We start from the raw sequence: 24,353 nt of genomic DNA, 5'->3' as shown, positions 1-24,353 counted from the left end.
ACATAAAGGCTTGGATTTTTTATCGCCCGACACCAGGGCAATAAGTTTTAGCGTTATACGTCGCCTTTTGAACAAGTAGTTTTTCTTTCTTCGCGTCTTTCGTTGTATTATTATAAAAACATTCAAGTTATTGAAAATTATGAACTACAAAATTCTAGCACATACACATGAACCTTCGAAAATACGTACCACTAAACCTCAAACACAAACAATATACAGATATCTCTACTTCTCAAACCTCTGTTGTCACACATATTCAGATTAAGACAAAAATATTATTACATTGGTTTTTACAGTTGGAGTCCAGCTCTGTTTGTGTGTCTCTCTCTATCAATAATATACCGTATTTTTCGGTGTATAAGACGCACCCTTATTTTGAAAGCTATCTTCAGGGAAAATGTTTGTTCAACATTATCATAATCTTTTGTTATTCTTAAGAGTACTTCAAAAGTAGTAGAGGCATAAATGTTTTGACCTTCGGTGTGTAGGACGCAGGGGGGTTTTGAGACTCCTTTTCTTGGGAAAAAAAAAGTTCATCTTATACACCAAAATATACGGTATATGATTTCTTTTAAAATATCGTATGTAGAGCATTATTTTTTATACCTCATGAAAACTTAAATTTTAAAACTATGAAATAACAACTTTCCAGTGGGTTTGTATTTACTTTATTTATTTTACAAATTAAATTCATAATTCATGTTCTGCTCTTTTGAATGAGAATGTTGTGAGACCGGGAGGGGAACAAGTGTATATTTTAAAAACTAGTAGATTGTTTTAGTGTTATACTATTCGGAAATTTTTTTCACGGTATTGATTGTTACAATTGAAACTCTATAAAAGGACTCATTGTCACAAAGTGGGCTTTCTTCTCTTTAAGTTATGCATTTGTCAAAAATTAAGAAAAAGGCGTTTTGGTGGAATTCTTGTTACGAACAGGTACTTACGGTGATTGAAACTGTTTTTAATAATATTAAGTAGACCTGTTTTTCAAAATTTGTTGTCATACCTGTTTATTCCAGCAGGACTGCTGTCTAGACATCTATGGTTTATAATTATTAACGTTTCTGGCAATAATCCATACACACAGGCGTAAGTTTTCCTCAAATTTCGTCACGCTGACTATTGTCTCTTTGGGTATGATCGTAATTGAGCTTCAGTTTTATTGTTACTTTGTTGAATAAGTAATGGCTGCACAGGTTTTAGTTTAACAGTACAATTCTTGTTTCCAGTCCTGATAAAATCATTCGCATGTTAATAAAATCTTAATTTCAGGAACTGCAAGCAAAATTTCATAAAACAATTGCATGTTTTCTAAGGTGCTTTTTTGCTCGGTCTGTACAGCTGTCATCTACGAGATTAATAGTAAGTTCGTAGACTTGTAACATTAATATCTGGAGTTCAATTACCCAAGGGGCTTGCAAAAGAACCAAGGGCACGTTAATGCAGAAGTAACATGAATAGTGAATATTTTAAAGAAATCTAATAAATGATAGTTATTGACATAGTTGAAAAGCATAAAAGCTTTAACTTGATTTCATCATAGATGTTATAAAATATAGTAGTTACACAATCTTTTCTTTTTTAAATACTAGAAATAGTAGCAGTGATTTCAATGTTACACATTTAACATATGACATGAGTACATTGATATCTGCCATACAATATTCTGCTTGATGGGATTGAGCAAAGAAAGAGCAAGTACATGCCATATAGTAGTGGTTTGTTTCTTTACAAAATAAATTTTGCAAATATTAAAGAATGTAACTTAATATACCTGAAATAAACAGTATATAATGCATACTTTGAAGTTGTAGGTTTCGAAGTACTATGAAATAAATTAAAAACTATGAATAAAATAAACATCATAATATTCTGGAGGTAAATTTTATGATACCTGAACTGATTTCATAATTAAGTGAAAAGTTGGAGATCATAGGCCAATGATATTTAAAATCTTGTTTTATTGTTGCTTTAAATATTTAAGTATTATTCTTAATCAATGTTTAATTATAAAATACAGATTTTCTAACAGTTAAAAACTTGTCTTTTAAGACAAGTAATAGACTTCAGCTTCAACATATTGTGTCTTTTAGGGTTGGTGAACTGGTAGAAGAAGTAGGACCCCTTTTGACAAATGAAAATATAACCAATCTGGTTAAAGAGTTACCAAAAGGGGTTGGTCTGATGAAAGCAGTGGTAGACACTGTCAACCAACCACAAGTGCAAGAAATCTTGAGTATGTATTTTAGATAAGCCTGTTGTCATTTTATACAGAGGTGGTGAAAAGTAATTGTTCAGTCATTACTTATTTTTTAACAGCATTTAGTAACTCCTGCATTTTGTATTTGAAAATAATGGAACTAAAAGTTGGTATTGTGTATATCTGTAGACTATAATTAAATAAAAATATAAAAAAAAAGCCTATTGTTGTAAATAATAACTGAAGTGAGTTTTGTTGTACATATAGATAATGGTGTACAAGTTCAAAGTTTGCTCAAGAATCCTCAAAGAATGAAAGAAGTTCTAGTGAAAGAACTGAAATTGTTGTCTCCAGAAGCAGCTGATGGTCTTCTTGCTTCATACATCAATATACCAAAGGTAAGATAAGTGTGAAGTAAATGATTATTGATCATTCCTGTACATCATATGAACTGTTAGGTTTTAATCTTCAATTAAATAATGTAACAAGTGACCAATAAGGGATTATGTGATCCTATAAATCTTTGCACACTTATTCTTGATAAAAGTGGAAAAAAAAATCTGTCTCGTTTAAAGTGTTGACCTTCTCTTCTTGCCAATGACAGCTCATTCTTTAAGCCAGTTATTCCGCACAAAGAAGTCAGAGGTGTTTTAGTCATGTAGATAATCATGTCAACTTCAATATAACCTCCCTGTTCGTATTCTTTTGTTTCTTAAGTGAAAATAAGTGAAGAGTTGTTAACCCATCCCTGGAATATAACCTACCCCTGAAATCATCCTAGTTCCCATTTTCATGACCCACTCAGTAAGTCAATATCAATATAATATTTCATAAGTGAAGCATGACTAATTATTTGTATAGAATGATGAGCTATGTATAGAATTGTAATGAGTAGGAATATACTCTGAAATTCTATTAGTTTTTCTATTAGCAACAGATCCCTACTTTGATGACATGAGTGACTTTGCCATCAGTATGATAATTAAAATCTTTTTTTTAGTTGTTTTCCCATCAAAATGATAATCAAATGCTTTACTTTGCATGTATTATTATTATTATTATCATTTGCCATATTCGATACTGCAACATTCTTAATACAACTAGAAATATCTGAGAGTTTGATGTCATTAACAACTTGTACTGATATGATAATTATACAGCCTATCAGTAACAAATAAAGGAAAGAAAAACTCTGAGGACTGTTCTCTTAAGACACTAAACTACTAAAAGTGTCCAGTTTGAATGGATTTCATCATTAAATATGGTAGTATTTTATAGTAAGGAACATGATAAAATGAAGTGGTGGCTGTAAAAAAACTGACACTTTAAAAAAACTTTTAAAATGTCTGATTTTACCAATGACTATTTCACAGTACTGGTTAAGCAAAACTAAAGCTTATTGCTTATATAATAAGATTTGAGGGTAATTTGGTAGAGATCCTGATGGGTAATAAAATCTAATCAAGAATATGCATGCCCCATGCTTGGTATTGCTAGTATACAAAAATATATCTAATGAAATGGAAACAAACAGGTATAATAAAAATATTTAAATTTTATAAAGACAATTATGGATTAATGCATGTGTAACTTAGCTAGCTATAATAATATAAAAAAGTTTTAATGCTAAAGGAAGTTTGGAAACAGTCAAAACTACAAAAACTGAGTTTCTTAAAATAAAATAAACCATTATTTCTGATTTGGCAAATCAGTGTAATTATGTTAGTTTGGGCCAAAGTTGGGATAAAGTTATTTAAATCCTAAGTGACTCAGTTTTTGTAGTTTTTAATTTCTTGTTTTAATGCTTTTTATAGCATTAACACTTTCTTCTGGAGCTAGCTAGGTTACATAAATATGTCCCTACTTGTCTTTATAAAATTAAAAAACCTTTTTATTATACTTGTTAATAATAATGTTATGCTTCCTCCCATCCAACCATTTTATGATCCAGTGAACTATTCTTCACCCTGCAACTAATCTTTTCAATGATAACTAATCAAAACTCTTTGAAAATCTTAGTACATAAAGTATGGTTGTGGATATTTTAAGAAACTATTGATAATCATCTGTAGGTTGGCTGACCTGAACTTATCTTGTAACAAAGTCATTGACACTGTCCTTGACTTCATCTGTAGCTTCTGCTAATTCAGTTGGTTAGCTGTATTTTTATAACTGAGTTGGTCCATGCATTCCCAAATTGCTGGAACCCATTGAAAATTGCAACAAGGATTTAACAAAGAGGAATTTTGCATTACTAATTTGTTATATTTGTCCAACTAAGAGAGAAGCCTCCATATAGGAGAAATAACATTAGCCAACTTCCAATTCTCTGTCACCTGCCCACAAAAAACAATAGCAAGCAGCTTGCATATCCAATCCTTAACCTCCTTCAAAACCCTTGGGAAAATATTATTTGCCCCAGAAGCCTTATTGTTCTTTAAACTTCTCAATTTTTATTTGAATATTAACATATTAACTCACTGTTGTTGAAGCTTTAAGTAGTATTGGTGTGGAATAAATGTGGTTGTGTGTTTGAACAGAATACATAGATTATCTACTTACCTCATGTTTTTGTAAAAACTATATGAATGATAACTGTTAGCTATTTAACAAGATATTTTTGGATATTTACAGAATTAACTTTTATGATAAAATATATAAGAATTAAGAGAAAAATAAATCTATTTTTTATTATTATCTAGTTTATTAAAATTGTTTTAAGTGACTATGGTTGCTTGTTAGAGATATGTTACAGCTGAATTTTTAAAAGAAGTTTCATTGTTCATGCCAGTTCATTATTGTTCATTAATATGGTATTTATGAGAAAGATAATTTTCTTGTGTTATAATATGAGGAATTTTTAAAGAAGTTTAATAGTTTCTTTAATATGGTGAATATGCTTTAAAATCAACATGGTCAAGTACTTATTAGGTAATTTGTTTCAGGTTCTACACTTACTGGGTTCAGCTAACACAATTACAGACATTATTTGCTCTACAGATCAGCTTGGTCAGTACCTTCAAGTTGATAAGTTGTCAAGTTTGATGCAAATTTCTCAAGTTCTGTGTAACATAAAGGGAGAGAATGCAACGGCTCTTTTACAGAAATTTCAGAGTGAATTAGATGGTAGTCATATGGTTGCAATCGTGAGTTGTTTTTTTTCTTCTGATATGTGTATTTTATACATATTTGTATTTTTTATGTACATGTTATATGTCTGTATCAACAGCCAAGGTGTAGGTTTTATAATTTTTCTGTCACCTATACATTTGTATCCACACACAAGTAACCTTGCATACTCTTGTTGCAGGACACTAAAGAATGTGTGTAAGAAAAATTTGTATGAACAGCTGTGTATGTGTATGTAAACCCCTATGTTTATAAGCCACTAAAAAAACTTTGGTAGAAAAGAACACTCAGTAATAAATTTTATCTTATGTGAACATCTACATTAGAAAATTTTCATTCTCAATAATTTTTGAAATTGTAAACTGAAAACAAACACCTATTAACTGTAAGTCAAATTGATTATAACAAGTCTTTGACTTACATTGTCTTATTATGATAATTCAATCAAAATTATGAGCAGTAATGTGCAGAAGGCATTACAAGGCCAGGAGCTCATTGACAAATAAAAGTACACTTTTTAAGCATTGTGAGGTAAAATTTTTTTGGGGTAGGAATGGAGGGAGTAAGAGGAGACTGTGGGTTACCTCTGGTACATATGTTGTAAAGTAGGAAACAGATCTTCTTTTATTTATATCCAATTGATCCAATAAATTACTTTAAAATTTAAAACTAAACAGGTAATCCTTGTATTTTAACATTTAACAACCTATCACAATTATATTTTTTACTCCAAAGACATACAAAACTGTGTGCTAAATTTTTAATTTTTTTTTCTTTCCCAATAACTCACATTGAGCAAGATGTGGAATGCCTAATGTTATTTATTCAATATTTTAAGATACATTAAAATACAGTATTGAGTGATAAGTTATAACCTACAGCATATTATTTATTGTATTGTGTTGTTGTGTACTAGAGCTGAGATCACAATTTAAGTAGCAATATTATTGGATATTTTAGATTTCACAAGAAAGCTTATTCATATTAGCTGTTTGTTTCCTCATAAATAGCTTTCTCGATTGATGAATGAAGTTGGACGTCCAGATGTTGGGGAGATCTTAAATGGCATTTCAAAGATGATGAACGCAATTACTAATCTTCGTAGTTTACCAATAAGCAACTCAGGATTTTCTCAGTTTTTTTCATTTGCTTCCTCATGTCAAAGTTATCATTGATTCTATACAGAATGATAGTGTGGATGTGAATCTGTAAGTTTTGTTTAAAATGTTGCAGTTTTGTAAAAATATGATGATCTTTCTTTATCATAATTTAAAACAAAATATAAAAGCAGATGATAATATAAATAACTTACTAAAGATTTAATTTTGGGAAGTAAGTTAGGCATTACTTTTGTTACAATTATATCAGATATGTTTATTGTTTCTATTGAAATGAATGAAAATATTTCAGAAAAAGTTTAACATTTTGTTATTAGAGAAATTAACTAAAATGCATTATTCTGATGTATTTTTGTGGGAGCCAAATTCTTTACAGTAAGTGTCTGTATCTTGTTGATGATAAACTTCAACAATAAATGAATGACACATAATCCACTTGTTTTAAAATAATATATTCAAAACAAGTCAAATGTATGTAGAAAAATTCATTACATTGTTGTTTACTAGAGTTGTATCTAGAGCTTTAAACAGTTTTCTTTTTCATTGAAAGCCCATAGAGGATGGTTCAGTTACTTTAGAACCCAATTGACAAGACACATAATTTTCCTCTATTATTGTTATTACAATAGAAGCTGTGAAACTCAATTTATAACTGATACATTGTCTAACTTTATTTTCACTAACTAACTTACTTTCATTTATTGCCTGTACGTATATGTACACATACATATTACTCAACTGTGGTGTAGAAATTTATAGAGACTATGAGATGTTATGATGTAACAATACTCACTTAAAGCAATGAGAAAAATTCAGAAGATTCAAGTAATGTAACATCAACTCACAATAATTGAACTACACAATAAATGGTTCATCAACAGTTATGTTAGCAAATTTGCAATAAACTATCACTTCTAAAAATATTAAATTTAACACGTGTGCTTTATAACTATCTAGTATACCTAACATAATAGTGTTTGAATTAGTATTGTATTTATAATTCAGAATATATAATGTAGTTGTATAATAATTAGTGCCATTAATTTGTTGATTTCAGATTTTTAAAGATTGCAGAAGACTTAGAACCTATTTTTGGGGAGCATGGAAAAAACTTTACAATTATTGTGGAGTATTTAAACTCACTTCTGACATGGGTTGACAGAGAACTTGAACATCTACCTGGTAGAATGTCTTTATTATGTATTACATGAAATGTATTTGTTTCAATCTCTAGTGTAACAAGAGTTTTTTAGTGATACAGATTAAGTAAAGTTCTTAATATAAAATTCATTAATATCACCAGCAGATTCTTTGATTTGTAATAAAGTTTTATTTATCATCTTTTTAGTTATGTGTTTGTAGGTTGTAAAGGAGACCAGGGCCAATACTGAAGTGGTATGACCATTTTTGAGCAAAACCTATAGTTTTCCCATTTCAAGGTTAAGGAAGTATGAATGATAACCTTGTACAGTTTTATTAAAAATGTGTTCATATGATCTTTAATAATCTTTGTCATCAAAAAATGATCCAACCATTGCTGGACTGCTAACAACAGTGTTGGAGACACAGTTTGGTACTTAATTGTTCATTGTGCCAAATACTCATTGTTGTATATGTATATATACTCTGTGTAATTGTGTGATAAAGAAAACTTGTGTAACAGTTCATGGAATTTATCAGCACATTTGAAATGAAAAATGTATTTGGAGTTTTTAAAGTTTTCTTATTAAAGATTGTGTTTAATTTTGATCTTAAGAACCTTATATTTTAAAGGAATAATAATTTTGAGTTTCATATGTATGAAGACTGTTGTATTGGGCAGTTTCATCTGTAAGAAATATTTTCCAGCTCGTGAGAAGACATTTCAAGACATATTGACTGACAAGGATTCTATTTATGACACTCTGGCAGAAATATTTCCTCAAACTATTGTTACAGTATTGATGAGGACTGCACTTAATCCTCAAGAGGTAGGTAAATGTGGAATTGTGTTAACACTGATGTAACATTCAAGGTATTTTATATAATGTTTTGATTAAATCTTTCATTTTATCAGAATTTTATTAGTATATGCATTTATGAAATTCTGTGGGCCTTTTCATTTAGATTTTGAAAACTCGGACTTTTTGATTAATTCAGACCCTAAATTTAAAAAAAAATCACTTATTCTGCTATTATCTACAGCCACTGTGACCCTATATTTTGCTCCTAAATAAAGTACCTGCAGAAAGGTTTGCACAACAACTGCTAAACTGTGTTTTTGGGTTCAATCAAGGTATTTGCCTTCTTCACGAGAGGCTATCCCTGTTTCAATGAGAGCAGTATTGATCTGTAAGACAGAAAGCAAATATTTAGAACTAAAAATAAAACATAGTGATGGTATCTTGAACTAACTATAAAGTGTTTGTTAATATATCATATCTGACATAGTTTGTATATTATCGACATATCAATATTTGTGGTGTCCATTGTGGATTGTAGTGTACATGTAGGAACTCCTGAAAAACTTTTATAAACTCTTAATTGTAAGGTCATTGTGTAACTGGATCAAATGAATTATATTTTTTAATTTGAATACATAAGTGATTTTGGGGCCATGAGAAAGTGACATTTGGAGGTTATATGGCACTCATCTTGGATTCTGTTTCTATCTAGAAATTCTTAAACATTTATTGGTCCCACTCTTTAAAGGTGCTTGCACTTCTGTGTCCAATAAGTACTAAAACCTTGTCTTATTTACCAAGTTTGAGCATTCAAGACATCTTGCTTATGAGATAGTGACATTTTTAGGTTTTTGTTTTTTAATAAATAATAGCAGAAAAATTTGGAACTGATTTTTTTATTTTGTAATTTAGGGTGTAAATTATTTTAAAAATCTAAGTTTTGAAAACCTTTATGAAAAATTCATAACACTTTACATAATTTTGTGTTGGATATCTTTTTCTTAGCCATAAGTTATAAGTATCTGTAGGATTTTTAGATATCTTTTAAAGCTTTATTTGTTAACATTACTAAGATTTGCCATTTTTTTATACTTGAGATTTAGAGGTATTGGAATTAAGACATTTTATTTCAATGTTAAAAAATATTAATGATTCTATTATAAAAGTCTCATTTAAATATTTTCTTTAAGTTCTTTAGAAATACATATTATTGATTATTTGCTGTTTTTATGAAGTGTTTGAATGTTTTATTTTCACAGTCTAAAAAATTTCAAGAACTTGGAACCCCTCAAGATGTATACAATGCTGTCTGCATTAGTCCTGGCATTGCTTCAATGATAATGATCCAGGATAAAGATTCTGACATGGTCAAACAGTGGCAGAAGATTCAGACTAGGATTTGTAGGTTTACAACTGAAGAAGATATTTTGAGAATAGCAAAACTATTTTCTGTAAAGGAAGAACATTTTGATAAGGTAAAAAAAATATAATTTTTTTTGTAATATCACATATTTGTTTGTTGTATCTTAATTAAATGTTCCAGTTTTAGGTTTGTTTGACTATTTTTGTTACATTTATCAAATTTAATTGTTTGGATTGATATTTAAAGGTTTAATATCAAGAACCTTTTTATTAGTGGGAATTATATGAAAGAAATATGGTTTTGGCAAAATAAAAGTTTATTAATAAAATCTCAAAAGAGTTAGATTGTGAAAATAAAGTTAAAATGTTTTTGTCTTATTCAATACTTATAGTTCTAAGAACAGATGATTAATTAATTATATTTATCAATATTTTTTTTTAGGAAAAAGTGACCCTTGCAAACTTAATAAACAACACAGCTTCAATTATTTCTAAAGTGAAGTCACTGACTTCGTTGTTTTCTTCATGGGCACCTAAATATGCTTCTATCATGAAGGAAATTGGTGGTTTATTAGGATCATTTGACACTAAGGAAAATACAAATTTTGATTTGTAAGTATCATTTATTATGGTAAGTTTTATGGCTGCATGCAGTCATAATAACATTCTTTACAAGATGTTTTTTATGTTAGTTGTAGTGAGTTGTACCTTTTCACAGTTAACATTTAAAATAATTTATTGTCAAAGCAAAGTTTGTATATAATTCAAAATGATTATTCATGAAATTTCATGGAAATCTTAATTGTGATTAAAATGTGAAATTTTAAAACGTGGAAATATAAATTAAATTTAAAGATAAAAGGTTTCACATAACCATATAAAACATGTAGTATATTAATAGACATATTATATTTGCATTTAAAGTTTGAGCTGTTAGTTAAATAATTTTGTTTTATTTATTGCAGTGAAAGACTTGCTGAAAGTATTGAAAAGCTAACTGACATTCTGAAAGATACCGAATATTGGCCTCAACTGGAATCTCCAGCAGCAGTTGTTTACAAAGTTTTAAATACTTCATTGGATCTGTTAAAATCTGGTAAGTTTTCTTATGGTGTTATATAGAACACTATCAGATCTGAATGTTTCTTGTACATTTTGAGATACCATTAGGAATACTATTATTATTATTATTATTATTATTATTACTATTTTTATTATCTCTAGCAGTTGTATTATTGAGAACATGTATTATTTAAAGTTTATTATTTTATTAAGTCTTGTTGTAAGTGAGGTAATAAATTTTTTTATTTTCATGCCATGGTAACAAACTCAAGAGTTTTTATACATCAGATCAGTGCTTTACTTAATTAAAACAGAGGGTTAATCCACTGTAGTGTGAGGAATTACATTATCATTATTTTTTATTTCAGATACAAGCTTCTGTTGGCAAATAATTATATTATTGCACATTTATTACTCTACACATACATATATCTCTTAATAATAATAAGTTTTCTACTTATTTTGTGAAATCATCTTATCTAAGCTTAAACTACAGTGTATAATGTAACCCAAAAGTCACATACATTGTAAAAGGTAATTATTGTTGATTTTTCACTTTCAGCAAAGTATTATTTAAATAACTGTAAACATGTGACATTTCACATGTGTTGAGCTGAAGTAAATATTTAACTGTAAAGTTAAGAAAAAAATTAGGAGTTAGTAGTTTTTGTTACTGTCACTTCTGTACAGGCATGATAATTCATCACAGACTCACTGGTTTCCAATTTTATACACCACTTCAGTTCATTTGAGAATGTAAAAGTACATTCAGGAAATGCTTGAAAAAATGTTGATTTGAGTAATAACTGGCTAGTAAAAAACATTAGATTTGGAGCCTAGTAATGCCAAGAATGCACCAAAGAGAGTCTAAAGTTCTTTTGCTTCTGAAGCACATCAAATGCCCCCAAACTCTGGCCTAATGGTTTTTCACTTTTGGCCTTTGGATTTGACAAATGTTTAGAAATTCGGCTTTTCAGTCTTATTTATATGTATGTTTAAATTTCTTAATAACTTAAATAAATACTAAATTTGTTTAGTCTCATGTATTCTTTCTATGGCAAGTTTTATAAGGTTTTGCATATCTCAGGATTGGTATCTTACTTGAGATTTCTTGCAACCAGGTGAGTGTTCTACCAACTAAATGAAAGGTTTAACCTTCCAGTCATTTTTAGTAGGATACATTTTTTTTTAAACTCAGGCTACAATAGCAGTAATATTAGTAATGTGTAATGCTTAAATTCATTTGTTTTTGTGTGTACTTTTGTGGTATTGTAACATTGACAGTAGGATTGCTACTGTTGCTAGTGAAAATGTTGAAAACTACTTTGATAAGACCATAGTTTTGATGAAGTTTTTATCTTTATTTTTTATCATTAGAAATTAAAATAATTAGAATTTTGTTTCTTGTACTAAAACATCAGTTATTAATTTCTAAGTTATCACTTTTGCTAGAATAATTAAACAAGTCATGAAGAACTAGTTGAAAATGTTTGTTTTTAAGTTAACTTTTTTTGTAATTTGTAATTTTTTAGAACTTCTTTATGGATTTAAAGAAAGAAATCTATTCTGGCCACATGTACTTGAAATGTTTTTGTTGACCACTGCTAAGGAAGGAAAGGTCAGTACTAAGACTTCAAAAAAATCTACTGTTTATTAACACCAGATTTATTTCTAGGCTGAGCAGATGGGGTTTACTATCCTGATATGAAATGTAGAATTAATTATTTATGATCATCCTCATTTTACTTCCAACTTAGTGTTATATAATGAAACTGATATACTGAATTTGAATGAATGTAAATATCAATGCAGTAACTGAATATAAATAGAAAGTGTAAATTTTCTTCTTATTCTGTAATCTTGTCTTTCAAAATTGGCTTATAGGTGTGGTCACATTATGTTATTGTAGTAAAAGTTTGACTAATAGATGTATTCTCATAATATTATTGATATACAAGTTTGGTTAATAGGTATGGTGACATTATATTGTTGATGTACAAATTGTATTAATAGGTATTGTCACATTGTATTATTGATTACAAGTTTAGCTAATCTGATTTAAGCTTATTTCTTTCTCTGCCTTGATTTACCTCATGGTAAGTAAAATTTGCTAAGTAGGCAAGTATAATCCAAAGGAGATTGGATGATTCTTAATGATTTGGTACAGTTATTTTTAATATTGGGATTTTTTTTGTTTTTCCCCATCACTTTTAAAGATGTAGCTGTTGGTATAGGTGAAAAATTGGTGCTCTCTTATGTTTATTTTTCCAGCTTGAAAAGTTGCTTGTTCCATCCAATTGGCCTGAGTTGGTGTGTAAGAAAACAATGTTTGAATCTACATTTGTAGTTCCTGAAGATGTTGATGCTAGTAACGTGCAGATGTATTCTTGTCAGTTATTAAGAAGCTATCATGATTTGGTAAGTTATTTCTCTTTAACTTAATCTTTAAAATAATATTGTCTGTTATAGCTGTTTGTAATACTCTTGTTGATTGTGAAGGTTAAATACATAATATTATTTAATCTTATACACATCATAACCATCATCTTAGTAAATTTTACTTTTGTATTTTTTCTTCACACTAAAATGTATTCCTTCAAAGGATTTAATTCGTTTATTTAATGAAAGTTACAATTTTACATTTGTTGCTATAAAATTCTGATTAATAGTTCTTGTCAATTTCTCCTTAAGCTACTACAGAACTACCAGAATATTACAATGGATCCTGCAAAGAATATGGATTGGGGCGTACTTGTGAGGAAAATTGGAAAAATTGCACATACATTCTACAAAAAAGAAGTTAATATGCATTATGACTGGGAAAGACTTGATAAAGCTTATGTTTACTTCCTAAGAACATTTTGGACAAGAAAAACATTGAATGAACGGTATTATAAGTTGGTTTGTTTATTCCTGAAAATATGTGTTCATGCTACAAAAAACCTCAATGTATGTACGTATGTTGTCATACTGTAATTACAATATAACTTGTTTTATTTCGTTAAGTTTAAAAGTTAATCTGGTGTTTTAGAAGAAAGTAAGCATAGTACTGTGGAACAGAAGTTGATAATGTTTCTTATAATTTCAGTAATATCTACAATAAATGTTTTAATTCTGCTTTGGAAAATAATAAAGTAAAAACAGTGAGAAGAAAATAAAGTATGAGTAAGTTTATTTATTTATTTACTTTTTTTTCCTGAAAACTATATAGAATAAAACTTGTTACAAGCACACTCCAGACCATCATGGAATACTATGAAAAGAAAGATTTTTTAGTTCAAGAATGACATGTTAGCAATTGTGTTCTCTGCAGATCAGATTATTCAGTTGCTTAGCCAACAGCTCCAGAAAATCATAGGTAATTCACTTTCTTCTTTCTTTTACTTTTTAAGTAGAGAAAGTTAAACAATTTGAAACCTTTTATAAAAATGTATTAGTCCAAGTTTTATTACATTTAGAATAAATGTTGCATTATTAAAATACAAAAATGATAAAATCATTTTGAATTAATTTTTTGTTGAAATTCATGCAAAAGTTTTTGTATGAAAACATGTTTAATGATTCCTTTGAAACATTTTACTTGAAGTTCCTATCCTGATGACTCCTGTCTGTATTTTGTAAATGCATTTCAAAGATAAATAGATTTATAAGTTGTCTATCATGAATAATGCAATAAAGTTATATTATTATAACTTTCTCTTTTCTTGTTTTTTTCAACAGAATCAAATTCAATACAAGTTCATTATCTGACTTTGGACTTGCATTCATTGACCAACTTGTTCCAACAGATTGTTGCCAATCTTCCAGAGATTATTGAAACTGGATTTCATATTCTTTACAATGATCTGGAAAAGGTTTATAAGTTTATCATATTGTAAATATTTAACAAAGATCTCTTTCCATGCATATAACTACAGAGTTTTAAAGTTTTATGTGTGGAAATCATTGCTATATACTAGGACAAACTAGGTATTCAACTCACATGATGATTTAGAAGAAAAAAATTAATATGTATAGGATACATTTTTTTTAATCTGCATTTGTAAATGTCATCTATTTAAGTGAAATCTTGTTTTTTCATTGGCTAGTTGAAGTGTCCTTTTCTAATTATTTTATTGAATTTGTTATTTGTATGTATGTGTAACTTTATATATGCATGTTGCTACAATGGTGAAAATATTTTTATTATAAATCTGATACTTGACCATTCATTAAAATTACAAACTAATCTGGTGATTAGGAATGTAAGATAAAAGAAATGTGTGTGTGTGTGTGTATATTAACAGCATTTTCTTCTATTAATTAAATTATTTTCAGATAATGAAACGTATGGTTCAACATAATGGTAACATCACTGGAAGTCCTTGTGATGGTTTTAGTTTCTCTGATCTACTAGATATTTCGCCAACATCAGAAGTTAGAACACTGGAACAAACTATTTGTCGAGATAAAGCATTTCTGATTCAAGAGATCCTGAGCCAACCCACTGTAGGACTTATTATGGGAACAGTGAGTTTACAAGTTTCAGTATTTATAGAAACTGGAGTTAGTATGAAATAATACACCTATACCTTTTAAGTCTGAATTTCAAATGTGATATAGTAAGCTTTGTAGAATTTTTTATTACATATATTATTGATATGTTTGAAGAATATATTCCGTTTAGGATTAAACAAGCTAATTGCTGAGTTTACCTTAATCAAGAAATCAAGCATGATGATATATTGCTACTTAAATCACTCTTTTAAATATATTAGTTGCATTTCTATTATTAGCAATAAATTTCACAAACATTTACAATTTTGAATCAGAGTGAGTGAAAATTATATAAAACATTTTATAAAATTTCATTATTAAATTAATTTGGTGTTTTTTTTTTTTATAAGCATAGTCATAGAATAAAATTTACTGAATACTGAATGATAAATTACTATATTGCCTTCATGATAAAAAGATGTATGTTAAAAATTACAAAATTAACTAATTAGATAATATTTTCACTAATATTGTACATGAAACTAACATAAACACTAACTGATTGCTTCATAGACTATCAATGACTCTTTGTTTCTTAAAAAAGCCTTAGGAAGCCCCACATTAAATGCTAACTTTACTAACTTTGATGTGTTTTATATAGCTTTTTGGCTTGTTTGTTTTATAGCAAAGCTGCATTGGGCTATCTACTTGCACACTGTGGGGAATCAAACCCCAAATATAGCATTTTAACTCCATAAGTTCACAGCTGTATTACTGTGGGTCTGTTTTTATATCAGGACATTTATGACACAAATGCATTAATAAAATTGGTGGATCCTTGGAAAATTTCTGATATTATAATGATTTACTAATTTACTAAGCCTAGTTTACTCATGAGAATCTGGTTTTAAACCAAAGCCACATTCGGCTATCTGCTGTGTCTTCTACATGGAATTGAACCCTGGTATTTATTGTTGTAAGCCTCAATTATTACTAATCTTGAAAATGGGGGTCATTATTCTAATTGTAGCTGTGGTTTTCTTTAGTTGCAGGGGCTTATTATAACATACATAAAAATGTGTGTACATTTGTATATATGTAGTTGAATTATATAGACTTTTGTATTAAGTTCATCTAATAATTTACATTTATTTTAAGTTGACTGTCACCATATAAGGTTGTTGATACATATTGTTATAGAAATCTGAAATATTGAATTTGAATTGTAATATTATATAAGAAATAAGATTAACTATATCAATGATTGCATTTAGTATTAATAATATTCACAAATTTTTTTGCAAAAAATAGAAAAAATGATTTCTAAATTATTCTATTCGTGTTATTTATTTTGTGCCTTAATATATTTTTGGTGTGTCAAAAATATATTTTCTCCACAGTTATTCAAACATAATGCATAGTGTATCTGTTATGGTAATATTTTTTGCAATTCTATCGATTTTCTTTAAAAAGTTGGTTTTGTGTAGTTTTGTTATTTGCTGTTATTTGTTATTTCACTTTCAGTGATTTTTATGTGATGTTTTATAATACTACTACTTTGCATTTTAAATCTAGGAAACTAGTAGCAGTATTTCAGTATAATATATTTCCAAGATGGATAATATAAGGTGATAAAATTGTATTATTACTTTGAAGACAACTAATGCTTGTTGCAAGAATATAATGTCAAAAATTGCACTGTTAATTAATAGTATTGTGATTAATTTTTTGCAGGTAAGGAATACTCATCATGGTGAAAAAGTCAACCTTAACTGGAATGATGTAGGAGACCATTTATCTCATCTATTAGATAATCTTTACAGTGTGAGTCTCTTTGAAGGAAAAATTTTCCCTGAAATTCCACAGTTTTCCCAAGAGAAAATTCACAGTGCTGTTCACCATGGACTAGATTTATGGACCTCAAATAATAATTTGGGAAGAGCAAGGTAGAATGTCGAATAAATGCAATTGGAAGGTTTTTTTTAAACTGATATAATGAGCTTTACAGGTTTCAAGAATACTGTTATAATAATATACTTACTGGTTTATTGCTTTACTTGTCATGAAACAGTATTAACTCGTACTATAATTTAACTTCTTTCATAGCTGATATCATGTGTGGAAATGTTTAATAGCTACGCATGTTATCTTTAAATACTGGAGTTTCGTATGCTAGCTTGATAACATACCAAACAATAACCTTGTGGTTACATTTATTGTTTTTCCAAACAGTATAATACATACTGGTAATGAATATACCAATGCCATCAAACTTACTTTTCAGTAAGTAATACGCACTACATGTAGATTATATAGCAGTTGAATGCTATCTAGCTTTTAATTTTCAGTAGACAGTATATCTTATGGTTGTGATAATCCATAGATAAATCTTGTACACAGTTACCTTCTCTCAGCAATAATTGGAGAGTTGTGGAAGGACAAGTTTAGTGACTTGTTGCTTTTGAAATGAAAGACACAATAAAAACATATTGGTTGGGTTCAAAATTTTTTTCAGATACTTTTGAAATTTGTGAAAAAAACTCATATCCAACTGATACACTATAATATGATTTTATCTATGTCATATTGTTATTCTTCTATCATGTAATTATATATATTTTTTTTACCTGCTTATAAATTATTTTACTTTTCCTATATTTAGGCAGACACTGAAACTAATTGATGCAGCAAGCCTTTTGATTAACAATGCATTTGAAAATAATGTTCCATTATCAAGGATAAACATTTCATCGCCATTAACTAGTTTAGAATTATTTGCTATTGGAAAGTTTTTGTCTTGGATGGTGTCTGAGGGGACTAAAACAGTTGCAGAAATTATTGATTTGCCCAAAGGTAATATAGTTAGCATTCATTCTTAGTGAGAGCAGAAATTATATGTTTGAAAATGAGTGTTTCCCTATCCAAAGTTAATAAAATGATAGAAAGCTAGAAATGTGTTAAAAATTTAGAGAAATGGAAGGAAAATAACTTTAAAAATATTTACTAGTACAAAAAATAAAATTTTTAAAATAGCATATTTAAACAGTATTAGTCTTCAAGAAATCTATTGTAATTTGAAATTTAAATTAACTTACCAGCCTGAGAATATTGTTTTTTATTGATGAATGTGTAAGTAAAAATCAAAGAACGTTTTAATATTGCTTATTTTAAGTTAATAGGTATGATACAAAATATAACTTCTCTTTAAATGAAAGTGAAAAAAAAAGCTTCTTCAATCAGTTTGTGTACTGATTTAATACTGGTTCCTATGAACAAAATAAAGTATTGAGTAAAGTTTCTCATTGGTAAGTTTTCTTAAATCAGAACAAAATTGTTTCTTGACTACCTGAGTAATGTACTTTTAAAATTTTAATATAATCTTAAATCTGTGCTTCTATGTCTTTCCCTTTCTTTTTTTTAATGCTTTGTTGTAAAACTGTTTACAATTATTTATATGTGGAAAACATTACCTCTGAGCACTGCAAACACAGTTTAAAAATATCATATAGAAACCATAATGATGTGAAATGATGAGCATGTGTTGGTAATAATCTTTTAGAAAAAGAACTGCTAATAAGCAAATAGAAAATATTTTGTAAGGGTATTAGATCTTTATTGGTTGTAGAATTAGATTTAATAGTTTAATATATTTGTTGCAGATTTTGGAAAGAATGGTGATCAATTAAAAACATCCAGTTTAGTATTGCAGTCCATTAGCCTAATGGGTCAAATCCCTATTATTCTTCAGGATTTAGTTCTATGGATCACTACACCAACCTCAATATCTGCTGTAAGTTTGATTCTTTAATGTAAATGTTTTGTGGTATATATATATATATATATATATATATATATGTGTGTGTGTGTGTGTGTGTGTGTTTCATTTTATATTACTGAATTTTAAAATGTTATTTTGTCAACTTAGGCATTTTAATTATGCTAAATTTCCATTCACAGTTTTACATGTAAAGATATGTATGAATTGGTTTATAGCTATAAGTATTAACTGATGGATTTTCTATATAAACTTAAAACTGATTTCACTTCTAACCCTACTAATCAGTAAATGAAGAAACACTCAGATAGTTATATCTATATTAACTCCAAACTGGCTTAGCATGGCCAGGTGGTCAGGACACTTGACTTGTAGTCTGAGGGTTGCAGGTTTAAATCTCCATCACTCCAAACATGCTCTCCCTTTCAACCTTGGGAGCATTATAATGTTAGGGCCAATAAAAGAGTAGCCCAACAGTTGGCATTGGGTAGTAGTGTTGACTAGCTGCCTTTCCTTTAGCCTTACATTACTAGATTAGGGATGGCTAGTGCAAATAACCCTCATGTAGCTTTGTGTGAAATTAAAAACAAACTAACAATCTCCAAACTTCACATACTTTACAGTAAAATATCAAGAAAATAAAGTTTAAAGTGTATCATTGTTTTCAGATTTTAAAACTGCCTTTCTTTACTACTTATAAAAATATCTTAACCTGAACAAACATTTCAAATTTATACTGAACCACTATAAGAGAGACCTAAGCTATAAACAACTGATTAAATTGTAACTGTTTCTGGCTTACTTTTGCAACTATGTATTTAAGTGATATATTTCTCTACAACATATTGAATTTTAGTAAAGACATTTATCAAAGTTTATTGTGTTATTAGGTCACATCTTTAGTCCAAGAAAATAAGCTAGACTTCATTTGCCAAGATTCTGCTATATTAAACAGATTATTTACAACTGACCAAAATGGATACAATGCACTTTCAAGTCTTGTCAGATTCATGTGTACACTAAACAGTAATATGGAAGCTGTATCTACAAATGAAAGTGCTCAAGATTGGGGAATAAAGGGATTTATAGATAATGTGGTAAGTAAATGGTTTATGTAATCTTGTTTCATCATCACATTAATGGATCATATACTAAAAGTTTAGAAATAAAACTTTTATCAGTTAGTCAAATATATACTGATTTTTTTACTGCAATACCAAAATTTTAGAAATTATACAACTGTATATATATTAATTTGTTTTATAATTTTTATCATATTTTAGCTTAGACTGAACATGGCCCATTAGTTAGTGTATCAGACTAAGGTTATGAAGACCCACTGTCCCATTATCACAAAATAAGAATAATGCTGGGTACTTTGAGACTGGATGCTTTACTAGGGTGGCAAACAAACCCCACTATTTGGTCAAACAAAAATTTACAGTGAGTGCTGTTGACTAGCTGCCTTCACTCTATTTATCATTTAAATTTGAGACAGCTAGCACAGGATAGTTTGAGTATCTTTGGGGAATATTCTAAAACAAACGTATTTTAGCAAATTTTCATCATATTCCTTTTTTAACAATATAAACAAATTATATAAGACAAACAAAAGAATTGATTTAATTTTATTAAAAATAAATGAATTTTTTAAAATATTTATAAATAAATATTTGAAATGTAATTGATTTAAATGAGATCCTAGCTTGCAATTTGGAGCTTGTAATACATATATTACTTATCCATAGTCTGTATATTTCATGTTAAAAAAAATGTACATTCTTCTAAAGTTTTAACTTGGAACAGTAAATGTGGTTGAGAGTCTTTTGTCATTTCAGTCTTAGCTGTTGCTCTCTTTAACAAGAACCAGTCAATAAAACTCCTATTTTTTTAACTTATCAACCTTTTTTGGTCTAATTACAGTTTATTTTAAATGAATTTGTACATTGATACAGTAGTCTTCCACTTAGATCAGGGGTTCCCAACCTTTTGGCACTCGCAACTTGAAAATGTAATTGATGAAATAAAATTAATGTTATCCCAAGCTACTTCTAACAAGGTTATGCGACTCCCCTGCCCAGGCTTTGTGACTCCCCTGCCAAGGCTTCATGGACCCCTGGGGGGTCGCGACCCACTGGTTGGGAACCCCTGACTTAGATGATCAGTCAGCATTTAATTCACTCTCTTGTATAAAATGTTGATTTTTGTATTAATTGACTGTTGGTCACTAAGATGCAAGCAGAGACAGTTTATAAAAAGTAATAAAAACATAAAGAACTGTCAGCAGAACAGAGAATTTACATAAAAGCTTTACATGATGCTGATTAGACTCTTCAACAAATTTCTGCATACTTGAAATGCTACCCAAACACTGTTAAGTACACCCTAGATTGTCAGACCTAGATGGGTAAATTTGAAAGTATGAAAGGAAATATCAGTGATATTGGTAATAATTATAATTATTCATGCAACCTTCAGGACAGAAGGAAAACTTTCACTGATCTCAAACATTAAATAAATGACTGTGTATAAATGACAGACAAGCATCTAGATCTATAGTTTCAAGAAGATTAAATCAGAGAGGAATATTTGGTTACGTAGCTGTTTAAAATCCTTTTAATTAAATTTCCAAATATTGTAAAAAAAAAAAGATGGAAATTTGCTAAAAAACTGCAAAAACCAGACTGTTGATAATTGGAAAAGTGTGTTATGGATGGATGAGTCCAAGTTTGAAATAGTTGGTTCAAAGCATAAAAGCATAAGTTATACTTCTAGCAAAAAAAAGTTAAGTTAATTACCTCAATGAATAACACCTAAAACGAAGCATAGGAGAGCCAGTGTGATGGTTTGGTGGCATTTTTCTGCTGAGCAACAAAATATATTTGCAAAATATATGGAATAATGGACTAGTACAAGTATCATCAAATACCAACCTGTTTTGGTGTACCTAGTGGTTTGCATATTATTGGTAAAGGATTATTCTACCAAGAAGATAATGATCCCAAACACTTGTACAACTTGTGCAGAAGTTATTTAGCTAAGAAAGAAGCTACTGGAGTTATTCAAATGATGTAATGGTTTTTGCAGAGTACCGATCTCAACCCAGTTGAGCATATCTGGTATTTGATTGATCTAAAACTTGACAAATCAAATGTTACTTCCAAAAAAACTTTAGGGGAGTGCATTAGACACATTTAAAGTAAAATCCCAATGGACAATTTGATTAAATATGTTGCAGCAATGCTTAAGAGATTGTCTGCAATAATTAAAGCAAAAGAGAGAGACATAAAATATTAACTGTTTGTTGAACTCAAACACTTACATTGAGTTTGTTATACTAAATATGAAATTTAATAACATTTTGATGTTTCACATGTGATATTCCTTCCATTGTTTTTGACAGTAGCCTAAAATTTAAATTTTCACATTGTCCAAATACTTTTTCACAATACTGTATGACAAAGTTTTAATATTATTTGTATCAAAGACATCATTTTCAAATTTAAATTTTAGATAAAGTTAATAAACAATAGAACAAACAAACACTTACAGATTACATTGCTCAACAACTCAACACTCAGTGTTAATGCCATTCATTAAGTACTCATGCTTATTGAAAAGCAAATGTTATTTACATCCATGCCACAACACAAGTAAAATCACAATTTTATGTTTTCCTTTAGACAGCATAGTTTAATTTAAAAAAAAAGCATTACAGTTACACTTGTTGGATAATTTTGAAACTTATTTCTTCTAGAATGATTATTTTGTGTGGTACTTTACATATTGTTTTACATGTAGGATTATGATTTTCAAACTTTTTATACTGGCATTATAATCACAATAATTTGAATCCTAGTGTCAAGTCCTTTAAATTATGCTAACTTTAGATGATTTAAACAGAACATATTGAAAAGTAAAAAAAATGTTTTGAGCTTTATACAACATCAGTCTCAAATGAATAAAGTGTGAACCTAAAACTTAATATATTTTTCACATATCATACTTTATAAAATACAGAACACTTAGCCATAAGTATAACAAATTTTGAGACCATGGTTATTATTGTGTATTTCACTGTAATGAAACTAAAAAGTGAGATTCATTCAATTCAACCTACCAAACTCTTTTGGGTCTTGGAGTAATTTAAATGATGCAATGGTCTTCACAGAGTCCTGATCTCAACTCAAGTAAGCAGATCTGGGATTTGATAGATCAAAAACTTGACAAATCTGAATTACTTCCAAGGAGACTTTATGGGAGTGTATTAGAGACATTTAGAATAAAATCCCAATGGACATTTTGATTAAATATGTTGCAACAATGCCTGAAAGACTGTCTACAATAATTAAAGTAAAAGAGAAACACTCAATATATTAACTGGTATATTGTTGTAATTAAATTTTGATATTTCTCATGTGATTTACCTTCTGTTGTTCTTTTAAAGTAACCTGAAATTTAATTTTTAACTTTGTCCTAACAATTTTGCACAGTATACTATACAAATATAGCTAATGTTAACTTAAAGATAATAAACACTCAATAACAGAAATAATTGGTGGTGGTGAAGTTAGTTTGTGAAACCTTCCAGTAACATACCCCTTGTTCCAGACTATTAACTCACCAAGTTTGGTTGAGATTGGCCCAGCAACCTAAAACTAGTTAGATAAGGGACAGACACACAGGTTTTTGTGCATTATGTTTATAGTTTAACAATATATCAATACATTTGTCTTTACTATAACATTAGGTCTGCAATTTTCCATTATTGCAAAAACCAGTCACCTATTTGCTAAATTTGTTCATAAAACACCATAATATTAAAATATTAAATATTTTGCATGAAATTATTATCAACTGATTGTCTTTCTTTCTTTAGAATGCAACTTGGCATACTACTTTGTTGAAGGATTTGAATCCTCAGATGGTAGACATATTTGACAACATTCAGCTGTTATCAGGAAGAATAAAAATGTTAGATAAATGGGTCAAGACACTTCTAGGAACTCTGAGTAATCACACAGTATGGACAGACATGAAAATTAAAATAACCAACCATATGACCACTGTAGTATCTCATAGGTGAGATTTGTTAAACCAGACAAAAATGGTTTATTACTGTTTGGTTCTGTATGTTATAAGTGCAAGTTTTGTTTATTAATGTGTTAAAAATAAGTAGTGTATCTTTATACTTATAATCAGAACATTTCACTACATATGTAATTGGTTGCATAGGCTTTGAATTGAAGTTGGTTTAATGAGCAAAATTGAGTTTTGTTCTTTAC

The 24,353-nt window shown here is 28.8% G+C and overlaps 2 protein-coding genes across 4 annotated transcripts in view; both read left to right on the top strand.

Moving 5' to 3' along the window:
* LOC143232011 (ATP-binding cassette sub-family A member 7-like) overlaps positions 1–8,313 on the top strand; it is a 64,224-nt gene extending 55,911 nt beyond the window's left edge. For both annotated transcript variants that reach the window (XM_076466978.1, XM_076466977.1), the window contains exons 5-10: positions 2,097–2,239; positions 2,471–2,601; positions 5,149–5,349; positions 6,343–6,540; positions 7,508–7,632; positions 8,299–8,313. In XM_076466978.1, coding sequence (XP_076323093.1) covers positions 2,097–2,239; positions 2,471–2,601; positions 5,149–5,349; positions 6,343–6,507 — 640 coding nt within the window. In that variant the 3' untranslated portion in view covers positions 6,508–6,540; positions 7,508–7,632; positions 8,299–8,313. The remainder of the gene's footprint in view (positions 1–2,096; positions 2,240–2,470; positions 2,602–5,148; positions 5,350–6,342; positions 6,541–7,507; positions 7,633–8,298) is intronic.
* Positions 8,314–13,567: 5,254 nt separating this feature from the next.
* Positions 13,568–24,353, top strand: part of LOC143232010 (uncharacterized) — a 111,356-nt gene continuing 100,570 nt past the window's right edge. For both annotated transcript variants that reach the window (XM_076466976.1, XM_076466975.1), the window contains exons 1-9: positions 13,568–13,705; positions 14,029–14,175; positions 14,538–14,671; positions 15,135–15,326; positions 17,028–17,239; positions 17,956–18,146; positions 18,953–19,083; positions 19,959–20,165; positions 23,948–24,150. In XM_076466976.1, the coding sequence (XP_076323091.1) occupies positions 14,106–14,175; positions 14,538–14,671; positions 15,135–15,326; positions 17,028–17,239; positions 17,956–18,146; positions 18,953–19,083; positions 19,959–20,165; positions 23,948–24,150 (1,340 nt within the window). In that variant the 5' untranslated portion in view covers positions 13,568–13,705; positions 14,029–14,105. The remainder of the gene's footprint in view (positions 13,706–14,028; positions 14,176–14,537; positions 14,672–15,134; positions 15,327–17,027; positions 17,240–17,955; positions 18,147–18,952; positions 19,084–19,958; positions 20,166–23,947; positions 24,151–24,353) is intronic.

Source organism: Tachypleus tridentatus, chromosome 11 (genome assembly GCF_004210375.1).
Source record: "Tachypleus tridentatus isolate NWPU-2018 chromosome 11, ASM421037v1, whole genome shotgun sequence".
Lineage (NCBI taxonomy): Eukaryota > Metazoa > Arthropoda > Merostomata > Xiphosura > Limulidae > Tachypleus > Tachypleus tridentatus.
This window is presented reverse-complemented; position numbering and strand designations above follow the sequence as displayed.